Here is a 27107-nt window from a genome sequence, read left to right on the forward strand (position 1 = left end):
CCATCACGTTTTCAAGTGATTGTACCCAATTTCTGATGCATTTTTCTGTGCTATTTTCCGCTTCAGCAATCACCATTAACAATGTCCTCTCATCGTCTTTTTGCCTTGCAAACTTTGCTTTAACTTCTTGTGGATCATTCTTGTTGGTATTACATTCGCGAGCAAAATGTCCAAGCTTTTGGAAATTGTAGCATTGGACATTGATCTTGTCATTTTTTCATCTTCCTTTATTGTTGACGCCTTTGTAATTTCTTGATCCACCACCTTTGATGCAACTTCTTTCACCCTTTTGAAATATTGAATTGTTGGAATTTTAGGCGTTCCTTCCACCATTGTTGTGGTAATTTCATCTACCTCTACTCATGGATCACTTTCTCTTCATCTTCTTGTTTTTTCCAACGAAACGGACTTGCAAAGCAATTTCGACCTTTGCTTTGTCAACATTCATATCCTCCATTCTCAGCTCATGAGCCTCAAGAGAACTTTGCAACTCTTATTTGCTCATGGTTGAAAGATCCTTGGACTCTTCAATACCACCCACTACGTTATCGAATCATGATGTCAACAATCTCAAGATTTTACCAACCACATATTGCTCAATGTCTGTCTCTCCATAAGTTTTCACTTGATTCACAAATCTTGTGATTCTTGTAGTGAATTCACTAATGGTTTCATTCTTCTCCATTTGAATTAATTCCAGCTACATTTTGTGAGTTTGTAATCTCACCACCTTTTCCTTATTAGCTCCTGCATAACTTTTCTCAAAGATTTCTCAAGCTTCCTTTGAGGATGTACAATCACCAATCTTCTAAAAGTTGTCAGCGTCAACAAACTGATGAATGACATACAAATCTTTGAAATATTTTGTCTCATCTTCTTTGTGTGAAGTTTTTTGTGCAGTCACTGCACCTTTTACAAGTGGACTAACATCATTTTTTATCACTTCAAGAACATCTTGATAACCAAATAGCACATTCATTTGTTTGTGCCACTTATCATAATTCTTCGCATCGAGAATTGGAAGATTTGCATAAGTACGTTCATTAGATATGAAAATCATTTTTGCAATCTAAGTGTTTGATCAACGAACCAAGCTCTTGATGTCAAATGTTGGATAAAATTCCAATCGCAATATAATGATGAATAATTGAGAGATGGTGAGAACAAGAGAACTAGAGAAAATTAGGGTGAGAATGTGGTGTTATTTCATTAATGACCCAACATAGGTATTTATACAACCATACAAAAAACAATTTAGTTAACAAACTAATGAGAAAAACAAACTTTGCAACCCTATAACCAGTTACACTAAACTTGTAACTAGTTATAGGAAACTATTAACTTCTAAAAAAAGAAAACTGAAAGGTGGTAACCGGTTACAATAAACTTGTAACCAATTACGGGAATTTACTGTAAGATATTGAGCTCTGTTGAAGGGCTGGTAACCGGTTACACTCCTGCTGTAATTGGTTATACCAACTTGAATTACTTTATTTTCTTAACAATATATGCATTTAACTTTTGGAATTATAAAACCTACCTCTTAAAAGTTTGAGGTCTTTGTCTTTTAGAGACCCTATATAACAGGCTAGATTGCACGAACCCAAAACTGGCCTTGAGTTAATGAGATGGGTATGTTGAAAATGTTAGAACTCATGTTAACATAACTAGCTTCATCCTAGAAGTTTTGGGTGCAAGTGTGAGGGGTTAAAGCCCCACATTGCATATTAATGGGTGAAATGGATTTATAAGAGAGATGATCCATTTATCTAAATCCTTAAGGTTTTGGATTGAGATGTGGTGTCTCCCTCTCTTGTGGTCCTATAGCATTATCCCATTGGTGCTCTCGACTCTCTCGGACTCCCCAATAGTGGTATCAAAACCGTGGTTCGACTTTGTGGGGGAGCGGGAGCTGGATCCGATGTTGAATCCTATTATAAGATGTGGGGGGACTCAAACTTGTGGGGGGAAATGTTGGGTGCAAGTGTGAGGGGTTAAAGTCCCACATTGCATATGAATGGGTGAAATGTTAGATTTATAAGAGAGATGGCCCATTTACCTAACACCTTAAGGTTTTGGATTGAGATGTGGTGTCTCCCTCTCTTGTGGTTCTGGAGAATTATCCCATTGGTGCTCCCGACTCTCCTGGACTCTGATACTAGTTGTTGGGAAAAAATAAACAAGGCATAGAGAAAAAAGAGGAACACAATTACAACACAAGAACATAACGTGGAAACTCCAAAATCGGAGAAAAATCACGGTCGTTGTCAATAGACAACCAGAGAATAACACTATGTGAAAATTGTTACAACAAATAATATACCCTCAACTAACCCAGGCCCCCAGTACACCCACGCCCTCTAAAACAAATATTTAACTACATCTCACAACATTTTAATACAAGAGTATAAGAGAACAAAGAAAGTCAAATACAATCTTAAAGTGCTTTTGACTGGTGCATCTTGAAATGAAGAACTTGAATCCTATATATAGCCTTGGACTCCCTCTTCCTTCACAAAACTAAGCGATGTGGGACTTCAAAGAACTTGTATCCTATATATAGTCTTAGACTCTCTCTTCATTCATAAAACTAAGCGATGTGGGACTTCTTTAACATGTACATTCTTAACGAACCCCAGCAATCTCCATCTTGATTGAAAATAATACATAAGCTTTCATTATCTTCACCGACAATCATACTCCACCATAAAGATTATCAACATGTATATTTTCAACCAACCCCAAAAATCTCCACCTTGATTGAAAATAATACATAAACCTTCATTGTCTTCACCGACAAGTATACTCCATCATAAAGAGTATAGTCACTTGAAGCGACACCACTCCAGGAATTTTCACATTGTCTCACCGACAATCATAGTTTTAAAAAACTATCATACTCTCTCATGAAGAATATATTTCACTTAAAGAGAAACCACTTCAAGAATTTCACATTGTCATCGACAATCATATACTTTATCATGAAGAATAAATTTCACTTGAAGCTAAACCACTCAAAGAATTTCACATTGTCTTCACTGTCAATCATAGTTTTGAAAAACTATCATACTCCATCTAAAGAAGAGTATACTTCACTTGAAGCTGAACCACTTCAAGAATTTTTATACTGTCTTCACCGACAATCATAGTTTTAAAAACTATCATACTCTCTCATGAAGAATATATTTCACTTAAAGATAAACCACTTCAAGAATTTTACATTGTCTTCGCCGACAATCATAGTTTTAAAAACTATCATACTCTCTCATGAAAAATATATTTCACTTGAAGATAAACCGCTTCAAGAATTTCACATTGTCATCACCAACAATCATATATTTTATCATGAAGAATATATTACACTTGAAGCTAAACCACTCCAAGAATTTCACATTGTCTTCACCGACAATCATAGTTTTAAAAAACCATCATACTTCACCTAAAGAAGAGTATAGTTCACTTGAAGCTACACCACTTCAAGAATTTTCACATGTAGAAAACCAGGTTGAAAACTTATGGTGCAACTTCCTTGTTGGCAGAAAGCTCTTCAACCACCGACACAATCTTGCATATTTTGTAATCTTGATTGTATCAACACATCTTTGACTTGAACTTTCCACAAGTAAAAAAAATTCTTCCATCAATTTTCTCTAAACCAAACTGCACAACATAATTTTTGACTGCATCTCAACAACTCTTTCACAACACTGCCCTTCTTTTCTGATGTGGAAGATCAAACAAAACCGCAACCCCATAGCATACTAAGAAAACTTATCTCCGGATCGAACCAAAATCTCTTATACCATTTGTTAAGAAAAAACATAGAGAAAAAAGAGGAACACGATCACAACACAAGAACATACCGTGGAAACTCCAAAACCGGAGAAAAACCACGGTATTTGTCAATAGACAACCAGATAATAACACTATGTAAAAATTGTTACAACATATAATATACCCTTAACTAACCCAGGCCCCTAGTACACCCACACCCTCCAAAACAAATGTTTAACTACATATCATAACACTCTAATACAAGAGTATAAGAGAACAAAGGAAGTCAAATACAAGCTTAAAGTGCTTTTGAATGGTGCATCTTGGAATGAAGAACTTGAATCTTATATATAGCCTTTGACTCCCTCTTCCTTCACAAAACTAAGCGATGTGGGACTTCAAAGAACTTGTATCCTATATATAGCCTTGGACGCTATCTTCGTTCACAAAACTAAGCGATGTGAGACTTTTTCAACATGTATATTTTCAACCGACCCCAATATGAATCTCATAATACTGACAATCATTCAAGTTGTTGCTAGCTAAATTATTTTTCTTAATGTCTTAATGTATCTATCTTAAATTATTATGAAGACATAAAAATTCACCATGGATGTGTTAAAATGTTAGATCAAATCTAAAGTACTTGCATACAATTAAGACTATATAGTAAGTTCTGTAATATTGAGAGTTTAAGAAGTCTAAAACAATAATGTATTAGAGCTGTAAATATTTGTGCTTAGTGGGAGGCTCGTAAATAGCTTGATAAATTGGTAGTTTTTCTTTACTCCTAAAATTATTGGAAACCTCTAAAAAAATTTAAAGCATCCGTTTGAAATCCTTAAAGCTTTTAGAAATATATCCTCTTTTACATCACTTATTTGAGTTAAAACTTTTGAATTCTAAATTCAAACTCGTAAAACACCCTCTCAACGTATTTGAGTTTTATAATCTAAACGTGCAAAATATCCGTAAAAAGTTGTGGATTATTGTGATATAATCCAAGTTATATCTCGAGTCCATGTTAGTTAGGGTTAGGGTTTGTTAGTTACTTAGTTACCAAGTTAGCCAATTAGTTTGTTATTTAAAATACAAGTAACTTTGTGCATAAATACATGCATAATGTAATTCAGTTTTAACAACATTCAATAATAATAATCTTTATTTTTCATTCTCTCTCTCTCTCTCTCTCTCAAAGTGCCTCATACATAAAAAATTGGTATCTAGAGCACTAATTAGTTTCTTGATCGTGTTTTCAAGAATCACACAGTGAACTTTGATCAAATTTCTCATGTTGAAATGGCAAAGGAAGCATGGGATATTCTTGTCAAGTATTATGAAGGAGGTGAGAATTTTAAAGTCATCAAATTGCATATGTTGCGAAGGCAATATGAATTACTACAGATGGGATAAGAAGAAAATATTGCAGACTATGTCTCGAAGGTGTAGAAACTTGTCCATCTCATAAAAGGTTGTGGTGAAACCCTAAATGATAAGATGATAGTTGAGAAGGTAATATGTACATTGACCTCTCACTTTGATCATGTTATTGTAGCCATTCAAGAATCCAACAATCTTGAAACCATGAAAATAGAAGATTTGGTTGGTTCATTGGAGACGCATGAGATGAGGATTGTAGAAAGGAAAGGTGTTCAAGATTCGATACAAGCACTACAAGCTTAAACATGGAAGAAACATGGTGATTCCAATAAGTTCAAGGGAAATGGATACAAGACTCAGAGTAAGAAGTCTTGGTTAAACCCTTAAAAGTATAAGGTCAATGATAGAGCTTTTGAATCCTCCAAAGGAGAAGAAGGAAACTCTTATCAAAAAGATAAAGAAGATAAAAAAAGGTGTGAAATGCTATAACTGTGAAAAGTGGGGTCACTTGGCCAAGAATTATTGGTACAGAAAATACAAGGGAGCAACAAAAAGAAAGAATGAAGGAGAAAGCTTTGCACGCCAAGATTCAGATGATTCTAAAGACATGGTGGTTATGGTTGCAGTTGCAGATGAGCATGTCGACACAAAGATATGTTTTCCCGACACATGTTATTTGAATCACATGACTGTTCAAAAAGTGTGGTTAGCCGATTTCGATGAGTTGAAGAAGAGCAAGGTCAAAGGAGCAATGAAGCAAAAGTTATGATCAAAGATGTACTCTATATATCTGGAATAAAGTGTAATATGCTAAGTGTTAGACAATTGATCGAAAAGGTTCTCAATGGTTATCAAAGATGGAGCCTTGGAACTGTTCGACACCCAGAATAGTTTGGTCTTAAAATCTCCTTCGTCGAAGAATAGGAAATTTAAGACCATGATCAATTTGACTGAGGTATAATGCCTAAAAATAGTTGTCGATCACATGAATAGGTGGTTGTGGAATTTAAGATTTGTCCATCTGAATTTTAGGTCATTCAATCAACTTATTACTCAAGATATGGTAATTGGTATACCAAGTCTTGAGATTCCCGACAAACTTTATGAAGGTTACTTAGTAGGGAAGTAATCCAAGAAGTCTTTTGTTTTGACTATGCCAATGAGGTCTTCTTGCATACTAGAAGTAGTACATTCAGATATATGTGGCTCGTTCGAGGATCATACCATTTGTGGAAACATATATTTTATCTCATTTGTCGATGAGTATAGACGAAAGCTTTGGATCTATGTTATCAAGCGCAAAGATGAAGTATTTTCAATCTTTAAGATATTCAAGATGTTTGTCAAAAACTAGAGTGAAAAGAAGATCAAGGTTTTGTGAACAGATGGAGGTGGCGAATACACATCCAAGATATTTGAGGAATTATGTGCAGAACATGGTATTGATCATGAGGTAATTAGTCCTTAAATGCCTTAACATAATGGAATAGAATAAAGAAAAAACATGGTTATATTGGATATGGCGAGATGCATGCTAAAGTAGAAGAACTTGCCAAAGTCCTTTTAAGGTGAAGTTGTCACCACAGTTGTTTATATTCTGAACAGGTGCCCTGCCAAGAAGCTGAAAAACAAGGTTCTAGAAGAATTTTGGGGTGGAAAACGACCATCAGTGAGTCATATGAAGGTGTTTGGCTCTATTTGTTATAAGCATGTTCCTGATGCAAGGAGGAGGAAGCTTGATGATAAAAGTGAACCTATGATTCTGGTAGGATATAACAAAACTGGAGCTTACATGCTATTAAATCGAATCAATGATAAGATCGTGATGAGTCGAGACATTGTGATTGAAGAGAATTCTATATGGGATTGGAATTCACGTGATACGACTAACAAGCCATTGATGGACTGTGAAGTTGATGAAGAAAGTAGTGAGCACGAAGAAATTCTAGTTAATAATGTTCCAGTCACTATTAAAGTCGAAACAGATAATCGAGAGGGTGTGGCTACCACCAGACCTTAAATAAACATAGTTCTTCCAGGAAGGATTCAAGAATTTGAAGTGGTTGGTGATGTTGAAGTCATAACAGATGGATATTCGGTTCATCTCGCTTTACTTGCAGGTGTTTAACCAATCAACTATAGCGAGGCCTTCAAAGATAAACAGAGGAAGGAAGTTATGGTCAAAGAGTTACAAGCGATTGAAAGAAACAACACATGAGAGTTAGTCAAACTGCCAACATATACAAAAGCTATCAAAGTGAAATGGGTTTTCAAGTTTAAGCATAATGTTGATGGATTGATAGTATAACATAAGGAAAGATTAGTAGCTCAAGGATTTCTTCAGAGAACAAGACTCAACTACTATGAAGTATATCCACCAACAACAAGATTGTATACTATTTGATTGGTGGTAGCCTTGACATGCAAGCAAGGTTTGCCAACATTTCACTTATATGTGAAATCAACGTTTTTGAATGGTACTCTAGATGAAGAGGTATATGTCACACAACCTCCTGGGTTTGTGATACAAGAGGAAGCGATGAGAGTCTAAAAGATGCACAAATTGCTATATGGTCTCAACCAGACACCTAGGGCATGGAACAAGAAGATTGACTCATACTTGGTCGAATTGGGATTCATCAGATGCAAATCTGAGTATGGTGTTTATGTTTAGGTTGTGGCACAAGATATAACAATCATCTGCTTATATGTTGATAACTTGTCAGTAAATGGAAATAACTTGGAGAACTTGTCAAAGTTCAAAGAGCAGATGAAGAAGGAATTTGAAATGTCAGATATGGGAAAGTTGTCATACTTCCTAGGCATGGAATTTCAAGTGTCAAAGCAAGGTATGATGCTACTTCAAAGAAAGTATGTTAAAGAGATACTCAAGAGATTCAGAATGAAAGACTCAAATCATGCATCCTCATCTGTCGAACCAAATTTAAAGTTGGAGAAGCATGGAGAGGAAGACAAAGTTGACGCTACTTTGTACAAACAAATTGTCGGATCTTTGAGATACGCGTGCAACAATCGACCTGCTATATGTTTCTCAGTCAGATTAGTGAGCATATACATGGATGAATCAAAGTTGTCGCACATAAAGGTTGCAAGAAGAATCCTGAGATACTTAAAAGGATTGACAAACTATGGAATTCTATTTCGATGAGATTCTGAAAGTAAAAAAGTTGTGATTAATTGCTATTCAGATGCTAATTGGTATGAAAACAAGGAAGATCGAAGTAGCACAACTGGTTACTTCTTTCAATTATTTGGTGCCTCAATCTCATGGTGCTCGAGAAAGCAACCTATGGTGGCATTATCATCATACGAGGCTGAATATATAGCATGATCTTATGTTGTTTGTCAAGCAATTTTGATCAGGTCTGTGTTGGAAGAGATGGAGGTCGAAGTAAAGAAACATCTGATGTTGCAGATCGACAATAAGTCATTCATTAATCTTGCAAAGAATTCAGTTCTGCATGCGAGAAGTAAGCATTGAGGCTAGGTTTCATTTCATAAGGGAGAAAGTAAAGCAGGGTGAACTTGAAGTGAGACATTGTTCGAGTGAAGCACAGTTGACCGATATTTTTACCAAATGACTGAATATCGACAAATTCCTAACTTTAAGAAAGAAATTATGAATAGTTCAAATTGACTATGATTAGTTTGTGTTCGACAACTTGGATTATAAGGGGGTACGTTGTGATATAATCCAAGTTGTAGCTCAAACCCAATTTAGTTAGGGTTAGTGTTTGTTTGATATTTAGTTACCAAGTTAGTCAGTTTGTTTGTTACTTAGAGTACAAGTAACTTTGTATATAAATACATACATATTGTAATTCAGTTTTAACAACATTCGATAATAACAATCTTATTATTCATTTTCTCTCATTTCTTCTTTCATTCAAAGTGTTTCATACACTAACCAATAATATACATTTAGTCATGATAAAGTTGTGGGTAATATTCTAAAATAGGTGTAATTCTTTGTTATTCTTCCCTAGGCAATTTTTCTCTATTATTTATGAATATTAAAGTTTTTTTTAAGTGTTTTCTCATTCATATTTAATATGCTATTTTTCATGTCATTCTATAAGATAATGTTTTTTATTTGTATGATATATCTTTGTAGAGAAACATTCTCAAATGGTTTTCAAGATTCAAAGCTCGTAAATGAAGGTGTGTATATTAGTATGGTAAACAATTGTTCTAGTACAACTACACAATGTGGTTTTGTCAACGAAGACCAGGATATGGATGCAGCCAACTCTTTAGTTTTTCCAGTTAAATATAAAAACAATGTTAAAAGCGTATTTCCAATACTTTAAAAGTTTATTGAAGATCAAAAGATAGAAAATATTTTATCCACACATCTAGTTGCATTTTATTGTGACAACATTTCAACCATACATTTCACGAACGCACAAAATACATAAATGGAGTGTCATATTGTTGGAGATAAAGTTCAATTAAATGTGCAGTTTCTTCCTATTCATTTCAAAGATCTACTTGCTGACTTGTTTATAAGTCATTGAAATCTGGACCCTGCAATCATTTGCTACCTCACCTCAACTTACTTGTCATACACTTTAGCTTGAGTTTGATTTTATACTATTAGTTAGGGGTGGACAGATTTTGAGAAAACCGCCCCAAGCCGTCCGATCCATACAAACCGTTTGTACGCGGTCGGTTTCAAAACGGGTGTCGGATTGATAAACTGAATCAACCGGGTTTCAATGGCTTTTAGCGGTTCGGTTCGGTTGGGCCAATTCAATCCAGCGAAAACTGAACCCGACCGCTTTCCTAGTTTATTATATAACTACAATTTCTGGTCTGATTTCCTTTAAAGCCCAATACCAATACCCATCATATACAAACACCACTATAAAACTAAAAAACCCTAGCCGTCACCGTTTATCTCTCTCCCCGTTTTTCTTCCCCTCTCTTCGTTTGCTCTCACAACTAAATATAAAACTCATCAAAGGCAAACGTTTCGATTTTCATTTTAACTCATGTAATCTAATCTTTGTCTTCTCGGTTTTGTTTGTTATCTTCCATAATACTGGTTGAAGCTTGGTGATGGTGTTGCTAGCTTTGTTATCTTCGTCTCAGTGTCATTCCTCTTCATTTTCTTAATTTCTTTTGTTGAAGTTTGATGCTTGTTGGTTGGAAAGATTGTATTTGTTGAAGCTTGTGTTTGAGCCGGATTGAGTGTTTGAGCCCGAATCCAACCCAATCCGATCGCTATCTATGTCTCTCCTCCGCCGTCATGACTGTCCTTTCCTCCTTCATCATCACTAAGCAGAGAATCATTTGTATCCTTATCCCTCTTAGTCACGTTCTTTTGTGTTCGTATTTGCTTTCTAAACACTAAGTCTTTCTTTGTTCTTGATTTCCGATTTTGTATTTTCAGGTTTTGTAATTTCAAGAGTTCTTTGAGTTAATGGAAGGTTAGATCGTTGTTTATGTTTTAAGAGCTTTAATCTTTTATATATTGTTTTAATAACTCCATTTGTTTTATTTTTATCGAGATATGGAAGAGGCTGTAGAAATGCAAGGAGCTGGAGAAATACAAGGAGCTGGAAATTTGCATAATAACAGTGAGTTTAGTTTATTTTATGTATGTTTTGTATGCCTATGTCGATATATCATGTTGAATATTTTGCATAATAACAGTAACTACATTTGTTTTGTATGCCTTATTAAAAGTTTAAGGTAATAGGTTCTTTAAGTCATTAGAAATGTAGTAGAAACAACTACATGAAAATAAGAGTATACATATGACTACATAAAAATAAGATTAACAAACTTTGAAACTAAGCCTATAAACACTTAACGAGTTGATGATGTTGGTTGTGTGTTGATTATAATCTTCATTAATTTTCAGTAATGGAGAATGTTACTCAAAACTAACCTTCTTCATTAACATCTGGTGTTGGTGCAACTGATGTTGCTGCCAATGAAATTCATGTTGTTGGACTTCCTCCACTTGGAAAGAAGAGAAAACAAAATGCTAATGGTCCTAGGAAATCCTCTCCTGCTTGGGACCATTTTATTAAATTGCCTAATGAAATTGAAGCAGTAGCTGCTTGCAAACACTGTCATAAGAAATATTTGTGTGATCCAAAAACCCATGGGACATCTAACATGCTTGCTCATACAAAAGTATGTACCAAGATGCCACAAAATGATCCTACTCAAACTGCCCTCTCCTTTGCCGGTGGAGAGGGTGGTGGCTTGGTTGCCGCAAGCCAACGATTTAATTTGGCAGCTTGTAGGAAGGCTATTGCTCTCTTTGTGATCCTAGATGAACATGCTTTTAAGGTAGTTGAAGGGGAAGGCTTTAAGTTGTTATGCAAACAATTACAACCCCAATTAACTATTCCATCATGGAGAACTATGGAGAGGGATTGTTTTCAACTTTTTGTTGATGAAAAAGCAAGATTGAAAGGTTATTTCAAATCTGATTGCAATAGGGTAGCCTTAACCACTGATTGTTGGACATCCATTCAGAATCTTAGTTATATGACCCTAACTGCACACTTCATTAACAATGATTGGAAGTATGAAAATAGGATTCTAAGTTTTTGTTTAGTTCTTAATCATAAGGGTGAGACAATTGGTAGAAAAGTTGAAGAGATTTTAAGGGAATGAGGAATAAGGAATGTGTCCACAATCACTGTGGACAACGCAACATCTAATGATGTAGTTGTTGCTTATTTGAAGAAGAGGACTGATAATATGGGTGGTTTAAGGAGTGATGGATCTTTCTTTCATCTCCGTTGTTGTGCACACATTTTAAATCTGGTGGTTCGTGATGGTTTAAAACAAAATGATTTATCCATTTCTGCCATTAGAAATGATGTTAGATTTGTTAGGTCATCACCCCAAAGATCTGCAAAGTTCAAAGAATGTATTGAGTTTTCTAGAATTAATTGCAAGAAACTTCTCTGTCTAGATGTTCCGACAAGGTGGAACTCATGCTATTTGATGCTAGATGCTGCTGAAAAGTATCAAGCAGCATTTGAGAAAATGGAAGGTGAAGATTTTAGCTATTTAGAATTTTTTGGATTAGTTGGCCCCCCTACTCTTAATGATTGGGAGAATGTTAGGTGTCTAGTAAGTTTTTTCAAAATTTTCTATGATGCTACTATGGAATTTTCTTCGTCAAAACAAGTATCCCTTCATAAGTCATTCCACCAACCAGCTTCAATACATTGTGAGCTTAAAAGATCATCCATGAACTTGAACATAATTTTAGCCTCAATGAGATATGAAATGAAGAAGAAGTATGACAAATATTGGGGGGAAATTGAAAACATCAACAAGTTTGTTTATTTTGGTGTGATTCTTGACCCTAGATACAAGTTAGGATATGTAGAGTGGTGTTTTAATGATATGTATAATGGCGAGTCAGTGCCTTTTACTAATATGATTAATGTGATAAAAAAGGAGTTGTTTAAACTATTCAATTGGTACAAGGGTATACATGAAAAGCAACATGGACCCTCTACTAGTCCTAATGAGGGTGGTTCATTTGGTGATGGTGTTCCTAATGTTGAAGTTCCATCTTATTTTGCAAGGGTTGAAGCTTTTAAAGAGCACCTTAAACAAAAAGGTTCAATAGATAAAAAAATGATCTTGAGAGGTATCTAGATGATAATTGTGCCGATGATTTTAACTTTGACATCCTTATGTGGCGGAAACAAAACTCTTGTAGATACCCTATTTTATCAAAAATGGTGAAGGATGTTTTAGCTAGTCCAATATCCACAGTCGCTTCTGAAAGCACGTTTAGTACCGGGGGCAGAGTTCTAGACACATATAGAAGTTCACTAACCCCTGAAATGGCAGAGACTTTGATTTGTGCACATGACTGGTTGAAACCTACACTTAGTCAACTCAAGGACTTGAATATAAATGAATAATTTGAGTTGTCTGCCACTATTGTTTCAGGTATGTAAATATTTGAGTATGAGTATTTAGTGTATTAATGTATTGGCTTTGGTTTTGATTTAATTATTTGGTTTATGTTTAATTTTATGCAGAATTTGGTGGTCCCTCTACTAGTGGATCAACATCTGGTGATGGATCTGATGTTGTTGGAAACGGAAATGAACCAGTTGCTGGTTCATCTCAATCACATACTTGATGATGGTTGTGGTTTTTGTATTTTTCATTTGATTTACTTATATCTATGTTTTTTACATGTATTAATATATTTTTGTGTTTCGTTTCAGTTTGTTTTTTGGAGTCATTTGTGAAAATGACCTTATTTTGGGCTACTGATTATTATGGATAATCAGCTTATCTATAAGCTAATATCCTCAACAGTTATTTATTTTGTGATAATATATCAACCAATATCCTCACATGAAGGTATGATGCTTTGTTGTTGGATCGATTCCTTGACATTCTTCAGGATTTGCATAGCGAAGATATCAGACAAACTGTAATTTCTGTTAAATCTTTCTTTTTATGAACTTGTGGCTAAGATTTTTTTTGTGATTTGAATGATTTGATGGTTGATAGGTTCAAGATTGTTATGAGTTATCGGCAGAGTATGAAGGGGAGCATAAGCCGGAGAAGCTGGAGGAGCTTGGGAATATGTTGACTGGTCTTGATGCTGGAGATTCGATTGTTATAGCGAAATCGTTTTCTCACATGCTTAATTTGGCGAATTTGGCGGAGGAAGTTCAGATTGCGTATAGGAGGACGATTAAGTTGTTGAAGAAAGGTGATTTTGGTGATGAAAATTCTGCGATAACTGAGTCTGATATTGAAGAGACTTTTAAGAGGCTTGTGACTGAGCTTAACAAGAGTCCTGAAGAGGTTTTTGATGCTTTGAAGAATCAGACTGTGGATCTGGTTTTAACTGCTCATCCTACGCAGTCGATTCGTCGATCTTTGCTGCAAAAGCATTGAAGGTTTGTACTGTTTATGGAATTGTGGCATTTTTTATTATATAAGGATTAGTCTTTTTGGTAGTAATCATTGTGTTTTTTGCAGGATAAGGAATAATTTAACACAGTTGTATGCTAAGGACATAACACCAGATGATAAGCAAGAACTTGATGAGGCTATACAAAGAGAGGTGCATGCTTGATTCCTTATTCAATATATATGATACCATTACTAACCTGTTTGGTATTTAGATGAATCTCTGAGTTGATTTTGATTGATATGTAGTTTCTAGTGAATTTAGACATTGAACAAATGATTAATTTGTTATTTGACAATATTTTTTATATGGTTAGGCTTAATTAATCTGATTATAGTGTTACATATAGTTTGTGTTGAGTATTGTGGTTAGAATTATAGATGAGTTTTTTTTTTTTGTAGTAAATCCATAGCTTTAATGATGTTTGGTCATACACATATTCAAGCTGCATTTCGTACTGATGAAATTCGAAGGACTCCTCCTACACCGCAAGATGAGATGAGAGCGGGAATGAGCTACTTTCATGAGACAATTTGGAAAGAAGTCCCGAAGTTTTTGCGTCGTGTTGACATTGCTCTGAAGAACATTGGAGTAAATGAACGTGTCCCGTATAATGCTCCTGTTATCCAATTCTCTTCTTGGATGGGAGGAGATCGTGACGGCATGCTTATCTTTCCAAAGAAATTAACAACTGAATGAAACTCTTTTTACCGAAGAACAAAGGCTTATGATGTAGTTATAGTTTTTGTCTTACAATATGTCTAATGTGTATTACAGGCAATCCAAGGGTAACCCCTGAAGTTACAAGGGATGTGTGTTTGCTGGCTCGAATGATGGCTGCTAATTTGTACTTCTCTCAAATAGAGGATCTCATGTTTGAGGTAATCAAATATGTCAGTCTGTATCGTGATAATAAATTATCATTAAGCATTGAGTATATTGTTCTTAAGCTCCTGCTTGTTTGATTTTGCAGTTGTCTATGTGGCGTTGCAACGACGAGCTCCGTGTTAAGGCTGATGAGCTCCATAGATCCTCAAAGAGAGATGCAAAATATTATATTGGTATGTATCATTATGCTCCAAATAACGCATGTTTAACATCATTATGCTACTGATTGTTTACTGGAAGTATATGTTGTTAATTATACATACTTGATGTTTTCCTTTGTTATAATTAGCTAATTGTGATAATGTAAAATACAGAACATGCTCCGCCTACAACAAAGTGATGGAGTTCACAATGACTCTAAGATTGATGATATTGTGATGGTGATGTAGTTAACTTTTCTTAAATATGTTGAGAATATTTTGGCTTATAATGAACTTGTAATATAATATATCAGGTTATTACTTGAATGATAATGTAATTGTAATATAATGCTAATACTTTATCACTTAGATGATGATGAAAATGTAATATAATGAAAATAGTTTATGGTTTATTAATTCTTTTAATTATATAGAATGAAGTTTAATGAGTATTCATGTGATTAGTGTTATAGGAATGATATAATTCAGGTTAGAATTTATTGGTCCAAACTGATTCGACCCAACCGAATGAACCGTATAAACCGATAATCCATCAACCGATAAAACCAAATTTAATTTTGGATGAAACTGAATTTAACTTTTTCAACCGTGGGTTAGCTCGGGTTAGCTATTTCGGACCCGAACCCACCCATAACCGACCGCCGTCCACCCCTACTATCAGTAGTTTGTTTTTCCTGTTATAGAATTAGTTAGAGCTTCTTTTTTTTTCTAGTTTTGGTCATTACTTTCGTTTTTTTTCCTGTTTTATAAATCGGATGAAAGAGAAAGAAATAATATTTAATTTATTGTATTTCATCACTTACTACAATTTCTTTAACCTATAAATTGGTCAGGGTGTTCTGTTTTAAAATATTCAAATAATAAAATGCTTTTATTCTCTTTTCCATTCTGCCACGTAGGATTTGAAATCTTGAATTATAGCATTCTATCACAGCGAGTTATTTAGTTTTTCAGTTTGACGTTAAAATGAGCAACTTTATTTAGAGCTTAAAAAATTAATCTCTTTTATAAAAAGCAAGTCATCAATATTATATACAGATGTATAATAGCTCATGTTCAGGTAGATTTTAATTGTTCATACGATCCCAATCCCTTATATTTTAGAGGCAATGGAATTGAAAGAAATGAGAGAAACTGCAAACAAAGTCAGTAAGCAGTTTCTTTTATAATCTAAAAAAAAAGAAGTTAAGAAGCAGTCGATGCTAGAGTATTACTGGGTAGAAACATTTTCCATAAACCATAAAGCTTAATTAGCTTGCTGCTAAGTTTACAGTTACACTTACATTGGGAATTATTATTTTTTTTGAAAAAAATAAAATAAAATCTACTTTGATTTTTTTTTTTATCTGTTTGCTTTGACCTGTGTTTGGATTTGGAGTTTGAGGAGTGTTGGGGGTGATATTATCAGATAACTGATAAACTTAGGAATACAACTGAAAGCTTTTGAAGGGAAGAAGGAAATAAGTCACAGGCAGCTGCGTGCCATGATTTGCGGGCACTGGAGGCTCCGACGAGACGAGGAAGCTGATCAATGGCGGAAGATGCATCAATGATCGAACAAGTGGAATGCATCAAATATTTAAGCTTGAAAAAATGTATGGTGCAAGGAAATCGGAGTTTGAAGTGTTACCTTCAAAGGATGGTTACCATAGAATTACGCCTCCTCTTGCGTCTCCTTGCATTCCTCAAAATTCGCTCGGCTTCTTCCTCTTCTTCCCTGCTCAGATTTCCGAACAAGTCTTCTCCATGGAAACACATTTAATTAGAGTAGATTGATGAGCATATGAAAAATCAGTATTACTTTTTAACAATGTGTAACAGACACAGCACACACACAAGTAGATTCTCTGTGTTCAACATTGGTAATAATTACAGAAACCTGCAGAATGCAGTTCTATCATCTATGTCTCTAAGAACTAAGTTGTTGGAAAATAAGTAGAAGAAAGCTCAGAGATAATGACTTTTACACATCAAACGTTCCCTTTTTTCTATGACTCTTTTTCTTATGCCCTTTACAGACATAATCAGCCATCATTTGGTTAGGGAGTCTCTTCCTTGCACTTCTCCTCAATGCTACCTGTCCATCTTTAGCAGCCAACTTAGCTCCCTCCATTTGGCTGACGTGAATTGCCTCATTTGTAATTTTTGGTTTGTTGTTCCCTTTCCCCTTTGCTGCTACTGGTGTCATCATAATACTAAATAACTAATGTTTTTCATAACCCAAAACTGCATCTAGAAATTGAAATTCATCCCTTATACTGCTATTGTTCACCCGTCACTACGTTAACAATCCAATTTCAAACTATTTTGAAAAAGCAAATAGATGAAAACTATATTTTTCAGGGTTACTATTGAATATGCTTGAAAATCACCTATTGCTTTTCTTGGAAAATACAAGCTAAGACAATATAAGCATTAAGCCTCCATCATATTTGTGTGTGTGTGCGCGCACGGAGACACGTATAGGCATTAAGGAACCAAAAGGAAGTCTTGTTATAGTTATGCTAATTACCTGCGTTTACTTTAACCACGCAGGAAAATTTTCCATCAGTCTCCTCGTCAGATTCAATGACAATTGCACAGTCTCTTGCTCCTCTTGTCTGTCATTTAAAGTTTCAAACAGTATTTGGCATTGGCAATAGATAAAAGCGTGTATAAGACTTGTTAAAATGATAAACACAGCCTTTACAGGTCTTTTGCATGAAAATAAAATGACAAATATCACTGGCAAGTGCATATCATATCGAGAAGTTATAAGAAGGAAGTACAACACACCAAGATTGATTTAGATGGTACGTAAATCATGAATGGGAAGAGACCAAAATTTTGATGATACCTTCTCAGTGTGTGGTTGAGTTTGCTTTTGCACCTTCTCTGTTATTCTATCTGAAAAAGTGACTCTCTCTCTTTTTACTGGCATCCAGCCTCCCGTGTCTACTTTTGAAGCTGCAATAGCTGGAGTGTTCATCTTTGCTTCACTGGAGTCAAAAGAAAAATACCTGTGACTCTTGGCGATAACAAATACTTTTGCAAGTGACGACTAATATAACCAGTTGTAAATAAAAAGGACTTCCGTAACATACTTAATTGATCAAACAAAATGATGTAATGTAAATGTCCTAGTAGTTTAAAGGAAATGTTAGTGTTATAAAAAGTTAGGAGATACACTTACTTAGCCGAGCGCTGATGCAGTTTTGGTGTGATAAATTGTTTGCTAACACACTGCAAGCTGACAATATATCAGGAACAACTATGCTTTTCACCACAGGAGTTAATACGGAGCAAGATGGGTGTGTGTGTGTGTGGAATGAAGTAATGTTCTTTCATCACAAAAATCAGATCAGGAAAGTATGTTAATTGTTTATTATTAGAGATACAGCACCTTTGGAGACAGAATAGACTGTGCCAGATCCTTTTGGTTAGTATGTTTTAAACTGCGAGAGATTTCCTGCAAATAGTGCATAAAGCATCAGTTTGTTGACAGCCATCTAGGACACTAAGATAGATATAAGCGAGAAGGAAAAGAAAGAAAGCTAAAGGGAAAATTCAAATGCATTGTACTATGTTGCAAAAAAAAAGAGGGGTTTTAAGCAATCTTTACATTGATTATCTGTAATCTTAAAAAAAATTGATGTTTATTATGTGTGCTGTGTGCATATTTTAATAATTATTCAAATCCACATCTTACGTGCCTGCATTTCCTTGGTAGTTTTCTGGAGATCATTTTGCAAATTTCTCATAGAGCCTTCAATTAGCTGAGGCATGGCTGAAACCAACATATATACTTCCTGTAACTTCTCTATGTTTGTAACATGGCTCATTTGTTCAGATACAGATTTCAAGCTCTCATTAATGCTTGCTTTAAGTTCTTCTTGTCCTCTCATCTGATTTAAAACCATTGTCTCTCAGTCTATAGAACTTCAAATATTCATTGATGTTAAAGAAATCATGCAAGCCAAAATAGAAATCAGCTAGTTACCATTAACTGAAGCGAGTTATCCTGAGCAATCAACTTCTGTCTTATGCACTCCACTGAAATGCAAAGCAAGGAGTTCAAATTGTATACTAGCTTAACTCAAAGAATAAACAATATTTTGGAAAATTTATTATTGGTAGAAAATCAAACAAATTGAAAGCCATACAAAAATTTAGTAGAATGTCCTCAGAAAAGTGATGATGCGAATTCGAATTGTCAAGGAAGAATGGATGCAAGAACTAGATTTATTTTCTTCCAGAGAGCCTTCCAAATATTAAGCACTTATGTTGATTGGTAAAAATACAACTTAACTAAATTGTTTTCAGAATATTGTCAATTTTAGAATGTTAGTCACTTACTCTCCAAATTAATTTCCTTTGTTCCTTTGTTTACTTGCATTACATCACTTTGAACAGAATCCATGATCATTGCAAACCTGCTTAATGAGGTTTCCATTATGCCAATTCGGTTTTCGAGTCCTTCACTTAACTGATCTGTATAGCAAACAGAAGATTTATAACCTTTAATAAATAATGTGCAAAAACGAAAGCACTTAATTGATTGGCTTCCTAAATTTGCATAGATTCAAGAAAGCTAGTTTATCATTCCACACGCCTAATGCGGATACTAAAATTACAAGCTATAGAAACAAAATTAGTACTTCAATGAAATACTCACTTTTATTATCTACAGAGTTCCATTTGACCAGAAGATTGGATGAAGATCTTGAGTTGTGTGGCTGACTCTCGTCCTTCGAAAAAGCAGGTCGAGGCAAACTAGAAAACCTCCTTGAAGAGTTCTCGTGTTCTTGAGAACCAGCTCTCTGTGAGAATTAAAAAATCATAATAAAACTTAGATAAGATTTTCGTAATAACTTCTAAACCTAAAAATGGCACACAGGGTTAAATAAACACGAGACATTCTGCAAAAATAATCATGATAAGATTTTTGTAATATTTCCTTTTTCACATACTTCTTAAGAAATTCATCAAAGCTGAGTCTAAAAGAAATTTCAACCATATTAAACCAGTGCGATTAAAAAACGACATTCTTCTATATGAGAAACGAAAATTTCAGCATCCAGATCGTTTATCGTTTAGGTTTAACCTGATCATTTACTGTGATAGCTTCATCGAGCGAGCTTTGAGAGAAATGAGACATAATCCCTTGCTGAGATGAAAGTCCCTGAGAAAACGACTGCTGAGACGGTTGTGATCGATGCTGCGACGCTTGCAATCCGTTCGATACATTGTTCGGCCTCCTATCACATTTTCCACACAACAAACAACAAACACCAAAATCCACAACAACAAAAATTCATAAATATTCATCCAGAATTCAGATATAGAAATATAAAACTCCACACACTCAAAAGAATCATGAATTTGAACATATACATAATTTGATTAAATCACAATTAAGCAGAGCAGTGAACTTCACTTCTAGATCCAATAATTTCACATGATCTAAATTCAGTGAATCTCAGAAATACGAAGCTAACAAATCAGCTAAAACTATCTTCAAAATTCAAATCTAGAATTTCGTATATCGCGATCAGTAACGAAACGGAAAGAGTTAAAGTGAAAGTTAAGAAAGGATTGAAAGGAATAGTAATGTGATCGGAAAAGGAAGTAACCTTGAATAAAGGTGAGGAGGAGGGAAGACGGAGATTGAGGAGAGATCGGCGGCTTTGTTGATCTTCATTTTCATTTCAGATCTGTGTTGGAAGTTCGTTGTTGTGAGAGTGTGGAGAAACGGTTAGTTATGAGAGAGAGAGGAAATGGGATTGGATTTGGAAGCTATTTGAGAAGAAGGGAGAAGGGATAGAACTAGCGATTAGTTTAAAATACGCGGGAATGGAAGGGGAATTTGAACGTTAGAGAGAGTAAAGAGGCCATTTGTTGTGGGTTTAACGGTTTTAAACGGAGATGGGCCGTGTCTTGGGCTCACTGCTTTTTGAGGATTCATTATGAAGTAATTAACTTGCCACCCTCCGGTTATACTTGGCACCCCCCTAGTTTCAAATTTGACCTGCCCCTGACAAAAAATTGAATGAAATTTTCGTTCAAAATTTTTAGTAGGCAATGCATTGTAAATTTTCGGTATATCGGAATTTATGAAATTTCCGAGAAGTTACAAATAATATCGGAAATTCTGAATTTACCATTTTATACAGGAAATTTCAACCAAAGTGAAATTTTCAGCAGTGTTATTTGTTTGAAATTTTAAACGCTCGGGATTTTCCCGACAGTTTTGGACGACTGTGATTGCATCGACTGTTTTATGTGGTCTAGAATAAATGTGAAGTTGTATAAATAGGGGGTCAGTTGTTGTTTGATAAAAACATCTCAAAAATGCTTCTTCCTCAATTTTTGATCATCGGAGAAGTTAACTTCAATGGAGATTCACCTGCTATAGAGTTTCAACTTCCTAATGGCACCACATCTCTCGCCTCCTTGACGTCCAAGTTGAATGAATTGTTTCCTGATACCAAAATAAAAAGATGAGAAAGATCGAGTTTCGTAAAGATTGGATTTATACTGACGGAAGGGTGAAATACAACCTTATCGAGTTTAAGACCGATGAAGATGTGAAGGATATGTGGAAATCATTTCACTATAGGTTACCAAAGGGATTGATCGAGTTAGATGCTAAGATTTCATGATCTCCGACGACATAATTAAGATGATGAAACGTCTAGAATCATCTGGTAGTGTCTCTAATTTACCACCATTTTTTAAAGTTATGTATAAGTTATGTAATTCATTGTCAAATGTTATTTTATGCTAATGTTGCATGAATGGAAGATCAAAAATATTATCTAATAAAAAGTTCTGATGAAGATGTATGAGTAATGTTACATGTAATATATAAATAATGTTACTTCTCCTGTCACAGATGATGGGCAAATGCTTGTATATTCAGCACTCATATCATAACACATACATAACAAATAATAATTAAGAAATGTTATTCATAACAATTAAATAAGAAATCAACAGTAAATAATCATTTCAAGTATACTTGTAACAGACTCAAATAACCAGCAAGCTGTTTAATCTCAAATATTGTCGCCACTCCAAGTGTTGTATACAAGATGATTAACACAACGTAACCCCAAGCCCAACTGGTAACGTCGAGGCTACTGAACAACCACACGTATCGGGCGTTGATATAAATACCTGACTTGTCTATAAAGAGAGTATATGCTACTAGATGTAGCATGTACACCCTAGCGACAACCTCATACCTATATGCCACAACAAGTTCCTCGTACCTATCCCAAAGCCAAGACATCCGAAGGTGAACGCACCTGTTGAAGTTAAACTCCTTCAGCACGACCTCCTTAGAAACTCCTAAATCTCGTGCAGCAGTCAAACATGCAAGCGACTGGCTAATAACAGGAGTCGTCCATAATTTGTCGGTGATTGGGAGATGGAACAATGATGAGACATCATCTAAAGTGATAGTCATCTCTCCAAACGGAAGATGAAATGAAGATGTCTCCTTGTGCCATCTCTAAACAAAAGCAGTAAGTAGTGGAACATCGAGCATAATGAGGGAGCAGTGGGAAAATTAATGAGCTCAAAATCACGTATAATACGGATGACCTCCTCAAGCATCGGAGTCTTCGGGAAGCCCTTTAGCTTCGACTCGTGCGATGTCACCTTCATTGGGAGACAGTCATGTAATAAATTTTTTTAAAAAAATTAGCAGTTAGCTTTCATGGCACAATAATAAATAAATTAAAGTTAAACATAAAATATATATACATCTATCTGACATGGTTGGTATGCCACATGGTCGACATACTCGATCAACACCGGCCAGTCAATAGGTCCTTCCGAGAATCCTCCATCAGTGTGCACAAATGGCTTGGTCGAAGGAGACATGACCTTTGTGCCAATAGTAGCATATGGGACCAGATTAGCAACAACGACATTTGGCTGCACCACCTTATCTGCAATAGCGACATCTGAATGGACCACCTCATCTGCCACCTCATCAACAACCATCTCATCAGCAATATGTATCGCATCTGTCTCGACCATTGGGTCATGGATACCATGATCATGAACAACCTCAGCATCATTTATGGGTTGCTCAACTGATCTAACCAGCCAGTGTCGGGTGCTACAGGGTGCACGATACTGCCTCTTCTCACCCAACCGTTTCTGGTGTTAATCGTTTATAACTGCTCATCCATCTCGTATCTAGGAAGACTCGGCCTCAGCGGCCATAGCTTGGTCTACCGTTTTATTTATCACTCTGCTTGCAATAGTTTCGTCAATGTCTTTGTATTTCACTACAAAAGACGGAAACAAATTAATAACTATCGAAAATTCTGAATTTTTTGATAAAAAAACGAAGTTTTTATAAATATCAGAAATTCAAAATTTTCGATAAAAAATTAAGTTTTTATAACTATCAGAAATTATGAAATTTCCGGGAATTTCTATGTGATTTTGTATCGAAATATTTGAAAATTTTGGTTATAATGTTTCCATTATTACCGAAAATTTAATAATTTATGATAAAAAAAACTTACTGATTTTGAAGTTTCCGATAGAAGAAACGAAATTCCCACTATCGTCCTAGAGAATTCAAATTTGCGCGTGGAAATTATGAATTTCTAAAATGAGTGAAAAAACTTTTGTAGGAACACTATTGTCTATTCATACGAATTTAGGGTGGGGGTGGGGGATAGTTCAAGTGGGGGGTATAAAGTTAAATGATATTCATTATGGTACCTCCACTAAACCTGAAACCCTTCATAACTTTTAAATGTAAATAACGATCTTCTCAAAATTTACATCTATAAATTTTTACGATTTTCAAAAAAAAAATTACTCTCATAAAGTAAGGTGAGTACTAAATATCTGATAAGTAAAATAAAAATTCAGAACAACCACGAAAATTTTCAAAAGCCAAAAAGTTGGGAATCTAACTAACTTTTTTTGTCAATCAAAAACATAGTATTCACTTATATAGGATATCTTGATAAATCTTATATGAATGTTTCACCTACTGGAAAATACTAAAACTTTGAAACACCCCCCTAATGCCTTTGTATTTGTTGTTAAACTGATCACCAAGAATGAATATGTGATGAATAGTGCTCTAGAAGATTTTAAAGAATTCTTCACCACTGACTTAGTTTGTTTTACTTAAAAAAATTATCTGAATTTTTTAATTGACATATATAATCTATGAGTAATTCATGTTATTTTACAATTGACATGTATTTCCCTTCCAGATAAAAGTGTTATCAAGTACACAATGTATTGGGAGACAACATTGTATTGTTGTGGTTACCATTTATTTTGATACAACAAATGGGCTAAGAGGCGGGAAGGATAAACTGATATTTAGTTGTGAGGGGGAGGAACTTATAAGAACCAAGAAAATTCGAAAGTTACTTGTAATAGAAGAGCTAAGTGTCCATTTCATTTGAGATAGCCATCTGGTTGTGGTTGGAACATAAATGTAATATGGGGTATTCACAGTCATCATTTAGTTGATGATTTAGACGGTCACAACATACTTGCTTGTCTAAAACCTGAAGAAAGACAGTTTGTGAATGACATGAAGAAGTATAACATGGCGCTAAGGTTCATAATTGGTGCGTTGAAAGATAGAAATCTTGATAATGTGCACATCTTCAGGTACAAGGTAAACATGTTTCATTGGAATCCATTCATGTATTTAGAGGAAATTACACATTAAAGAGTATGAAGTCATTGAAAAAGGAAGTGGGACACATATGGACTAAAACGATGAATGTGAAAAAATGAAGAAGTATTTCAACACCTTAGATATTATTGGTCAGAAGGCGATGAAGAAAAAGGTGTGTGAACTTACATATCCATTTACAACTTCTATGTGTCTGCCAGCCATGAAGTTCAAGACATAAAAGGTAGACAAGAAAAGTAAAAGGGGGTCAGAAGTGATGTCCAATGTGATACTTCACATTGAGAGTATGTTGATGCCTCACATGGATTTCAAACGTCCAAGAGATCATCTATTAAGGTTTTAGAGTGAGATTTCCTCTTGGGCGACTCCTCCCTTTTTCTTTTGCCCCCTTTCACATACACGGCCAACCAGACCCTATTGATCAACCCTTTAATGGCATCCTTCAGTTGGATACAGTCGTCGATGTTGTGTTCGTGTCCCTTGTGGAAGCAATAATATTTTTACTTGTCGGTCTGGGATGACTCTTTGATAGGAAAAAAGGGGTTTAATCCCTCCTTTTTTAAATTTTGTGTTAGCACAATCTTTGTAGATCTTCTCTTGAGACGTATTTTTAGCATGTATTTGTCGTACCATCCCTACATTCCCTGTTTGGATTATCCTTTTAACGGTATGATACCTTTTCGGCCAAGCGACTCGAGTTGGTGTCAGCGAAAGCGGGATTATCAAACCGTGTATTCAGTTTTTTCTCCAAGATCATGTATTTCTTGAATGGTTTGTACTCTTTTCCTTTCTATCTTCAACCTAAAGGGATGATCCCACAGAAGGCCATCCTCTAAGATCTAACACTTAATTCCTTTTTCTTCTCTCTTTACTTCAACAGTAACTTGTGCAAATCGGTCGATATAAGACCGCGTGCTCTCCTTCTTCCCTTGAACGATCCCACTCAAAGCAGTTACAGTCACAGGATGCCTTTTTGGGGTGATAAAGCATGCAAAGAATCGTTTGTAGAAATTCATCCATGATTCAATGCTTCCGCCCTACATACCATTGAACCATATTTTGGTTGGCCCAACCAGGGTTAATGCAAATAACTTCCATTTGGAATCTTCGTCAACACTAAAGTAATTTAGTTGATCGTAGGCGAGTTGCACGTGCTTATCTAGATCTCACTTTCCATTGCACTCGCCTAGGTTGGACGGCTTTTCCATGGATTTTGGTATTTTTTTCTGTCCAAAATTTTGACACATAGAGGATGATTCTGGTGATTCTTCAATGGATGATTTTATACCTTATCCGGGGGAGGAATGTGGCTGCCCCAATCTCCCTCGGGGTTTCGCGAAGAACTTTGGCGCTTATGACTCATTTACTAATTCTTCGACTTAGGAGCTTCATATTTCCCTGTCGCGATCGGCTCGGGGACGACAATTTGAGTTCTCCTTGATACAACCTCTTGAATAGTATTCTCTCACAGAGGCATATTGTGGAGGCTTTCTTCAAGGTGAATCAACATTTCTTCTATTGCTTGCTAGTTTTGCTGCCGAATGATGTTGTACATGTTGTTCAACAACTCGTTGACGCCTTGCAATCCAAGGTTAACTCGTAGTAGTTGGAAACTAGGCAAGGCTTCAGGTTGTGAAACTAGAGGTGAAATCGAAGGTCCAATCGGAGGCATTAGGACAGATCCAAGTATCTGAGGAGCCTGGACTAGACCTGGATGCAACAGAACCTCTACTCTTGTAGTTGCATTACCTTGTGGATGAGGTGGAGGTGGTTGATTGATCGTTGTTTGAGCAATAACAATGACTTCTCGCACAATGGGAGAACGAGTAGCTTTGGATCTAGCCATTACATAGAAGCATAAGAATTAAGGATTTAGAAATTCATATTATTTGAGTTGAAATGATGCTTGATTAGATCTAACACGATAGATCTTCGGGTTTGATTTTGAGTGCTCTCGATTCGATGACCTGAGAAGGTTTCAAACTGACGAGTCAAGTGAAATCATAAAAAACGCAGGAATCATAATCTATTTCCCATACACGGCGTCGATGTTTCGTATTGAAACCAAAAATAGAGTGAGGATCATAGGTTATGGAGGATATGAATTTTTGATGCAGTGGAGAAGAGGCTGACCTGCAAGGTTAACACTCTAACATTCAAGTCAGTATGATAAGAAGAAGAATCAATTGAAATTGAGTTTGAAACTGAGTATCTGGATCGGCGCGCTCTCTATATATAATAGAGAGGAAATAACAAACTTGATATTTGTTAAGCATGGATTGAGGGGAGT

General features: G+C 35.3%; 2 protein-coding genes across 5 annotated transcripts; one reads left to right on the forward strand and one right to left on the reverse strand.

Annotated features, from left to right (window-relative positions):
- Positions 1 to 14826: 14826 nt before the first annotated feature.
- LOC127075958 (phosphoenolpyruvate carboxylase 2) lies at positions 14827 to 15531 on the forward strand. The gene is made up of 3 exons (XM_051017497.1): positions 14827 to 14979; positions 15072 to 15159; positions 15301 to 15531. The coding sequence occupies exons 1-3, from the start codon at positions 14863 to 14865 to the stop codon at positions 15324 to 15326; spliced, it is 231 nt and encodes a 76-aa protein (XP_050873454.1). The 5' UTR covers positions 14827 to 14862; the 3' UTR covers positions 15327 to 15531.
- A 708-nt stretch (positions 15532 to 16239) lies between these two features.
- LOC127075959 (putative recombination initiation defects 3) lies at positions 16240 to 21010 on the reverse strand. 4 transcript variants are annotated; one of them, XM_051017501.1, is made up of 12 exons: positions 20760 to 20985; positions 20231 to 20384; positions 19802 to 19946; positions 19483 to 19617; positions 19127 to 19179; positions 18840 to 19031; positions 18530 to 18595; positions 18320 to 18369; positions 17984 to 18125; positions 17660 to 17747; positions 16778 to 16886; positions 16240 to 16671 (listed from the first exon to the last, which is right to left on the reverse strand). In XM_051017501.1, exons 1-11 carry the CDS (start codon positions 20831 to 20833, stop codon positions 16780 to 16782), a joined length of 1206 nt encoding a protein of 401 aa, XP_050873458.1. In that variant the 5' UTR covers positions 20834 to 20985; the 3' UTR covers positions 16240 to 16671; positions 16778 to 16779. The 4 variants fall into 4 exon arrangements, with proteins under 4 accessions (XP_050873458.1, XP_050873459.1, XP_050873456.1 ...); XM_051017502.1 differs by lacking the exon at positions 16240 to 16671 and having other exon boundaries at positions 16761 to 16886; XM_051017499.1 differs by lacking the exons at positions 16240 to 16671; positions 16778 to 16886 and adding an exon at positions 16920 to 17325 and having other exon boundaries at positions 20760 to 21010.
- Positions 21011 to 27107: the final 6097 nt, after the last annotated feature.

The sequence above is a fragment of the Lathyrus oleraceus genome, chromosome 4, assembly GCF_024323335.1.
Source record: "Lathyrus oleraceus cultivar Zhongwan6 chromosome 4, CAAS_Psat_ZW6_1.0, whole genome shotgun sequence".
In the NCBI taxonomy this organism is placed as follows: Eukaryota; Viridiplantae; Streptophyta; class Magnoliopsida; order Fabales; family Fabaceae; genus Lathyrus; species Lathyrus oleraceus.

Coding starts and splice junctions, on each gene's coding strand:
- LOC127075958 (XM_051017497.1), top strand. CDS start 14,863: ATGTGTATTACAGGCAATCCAAGGGTAACCCCTGAAGTTACAAGGGAT. Junction 14,980..15,071: donor TAGAGGATCTCATGTTTGAG/GTAATCAAATAT, acceptor TTGATTTTGCAG/TTGTCTATGTGGCGTTGCAA. Junction 15,160..15,300: donor AGATGCAAAATATTATATTG/GTATGTATCATT, acceptor TGTAAAATACAG/AACATGCTCCGCCTACAACA.
- LOC127075959 (XM_051017499.1), bottom strand. CDS start 20,833: ATGAAAATGAAGATCAACAAAGCCGCCGATCTCTCCTCAATCTCCGTC. Junction 18,370..18,529: donor AGTCTATTCTGTCTCCAAAG/GTGCTGTATCTC, acceptor GTCAGCTTGCAG/TGTGTTAGCAAACAATTTAT. Junction 17,326..17,659: donor CGTGGTTAAAGTAAACGCAG/GTAATTAGCATA, acceptor TGATGACACCAG/TAGCAGCAAAGGGGAAAGGG.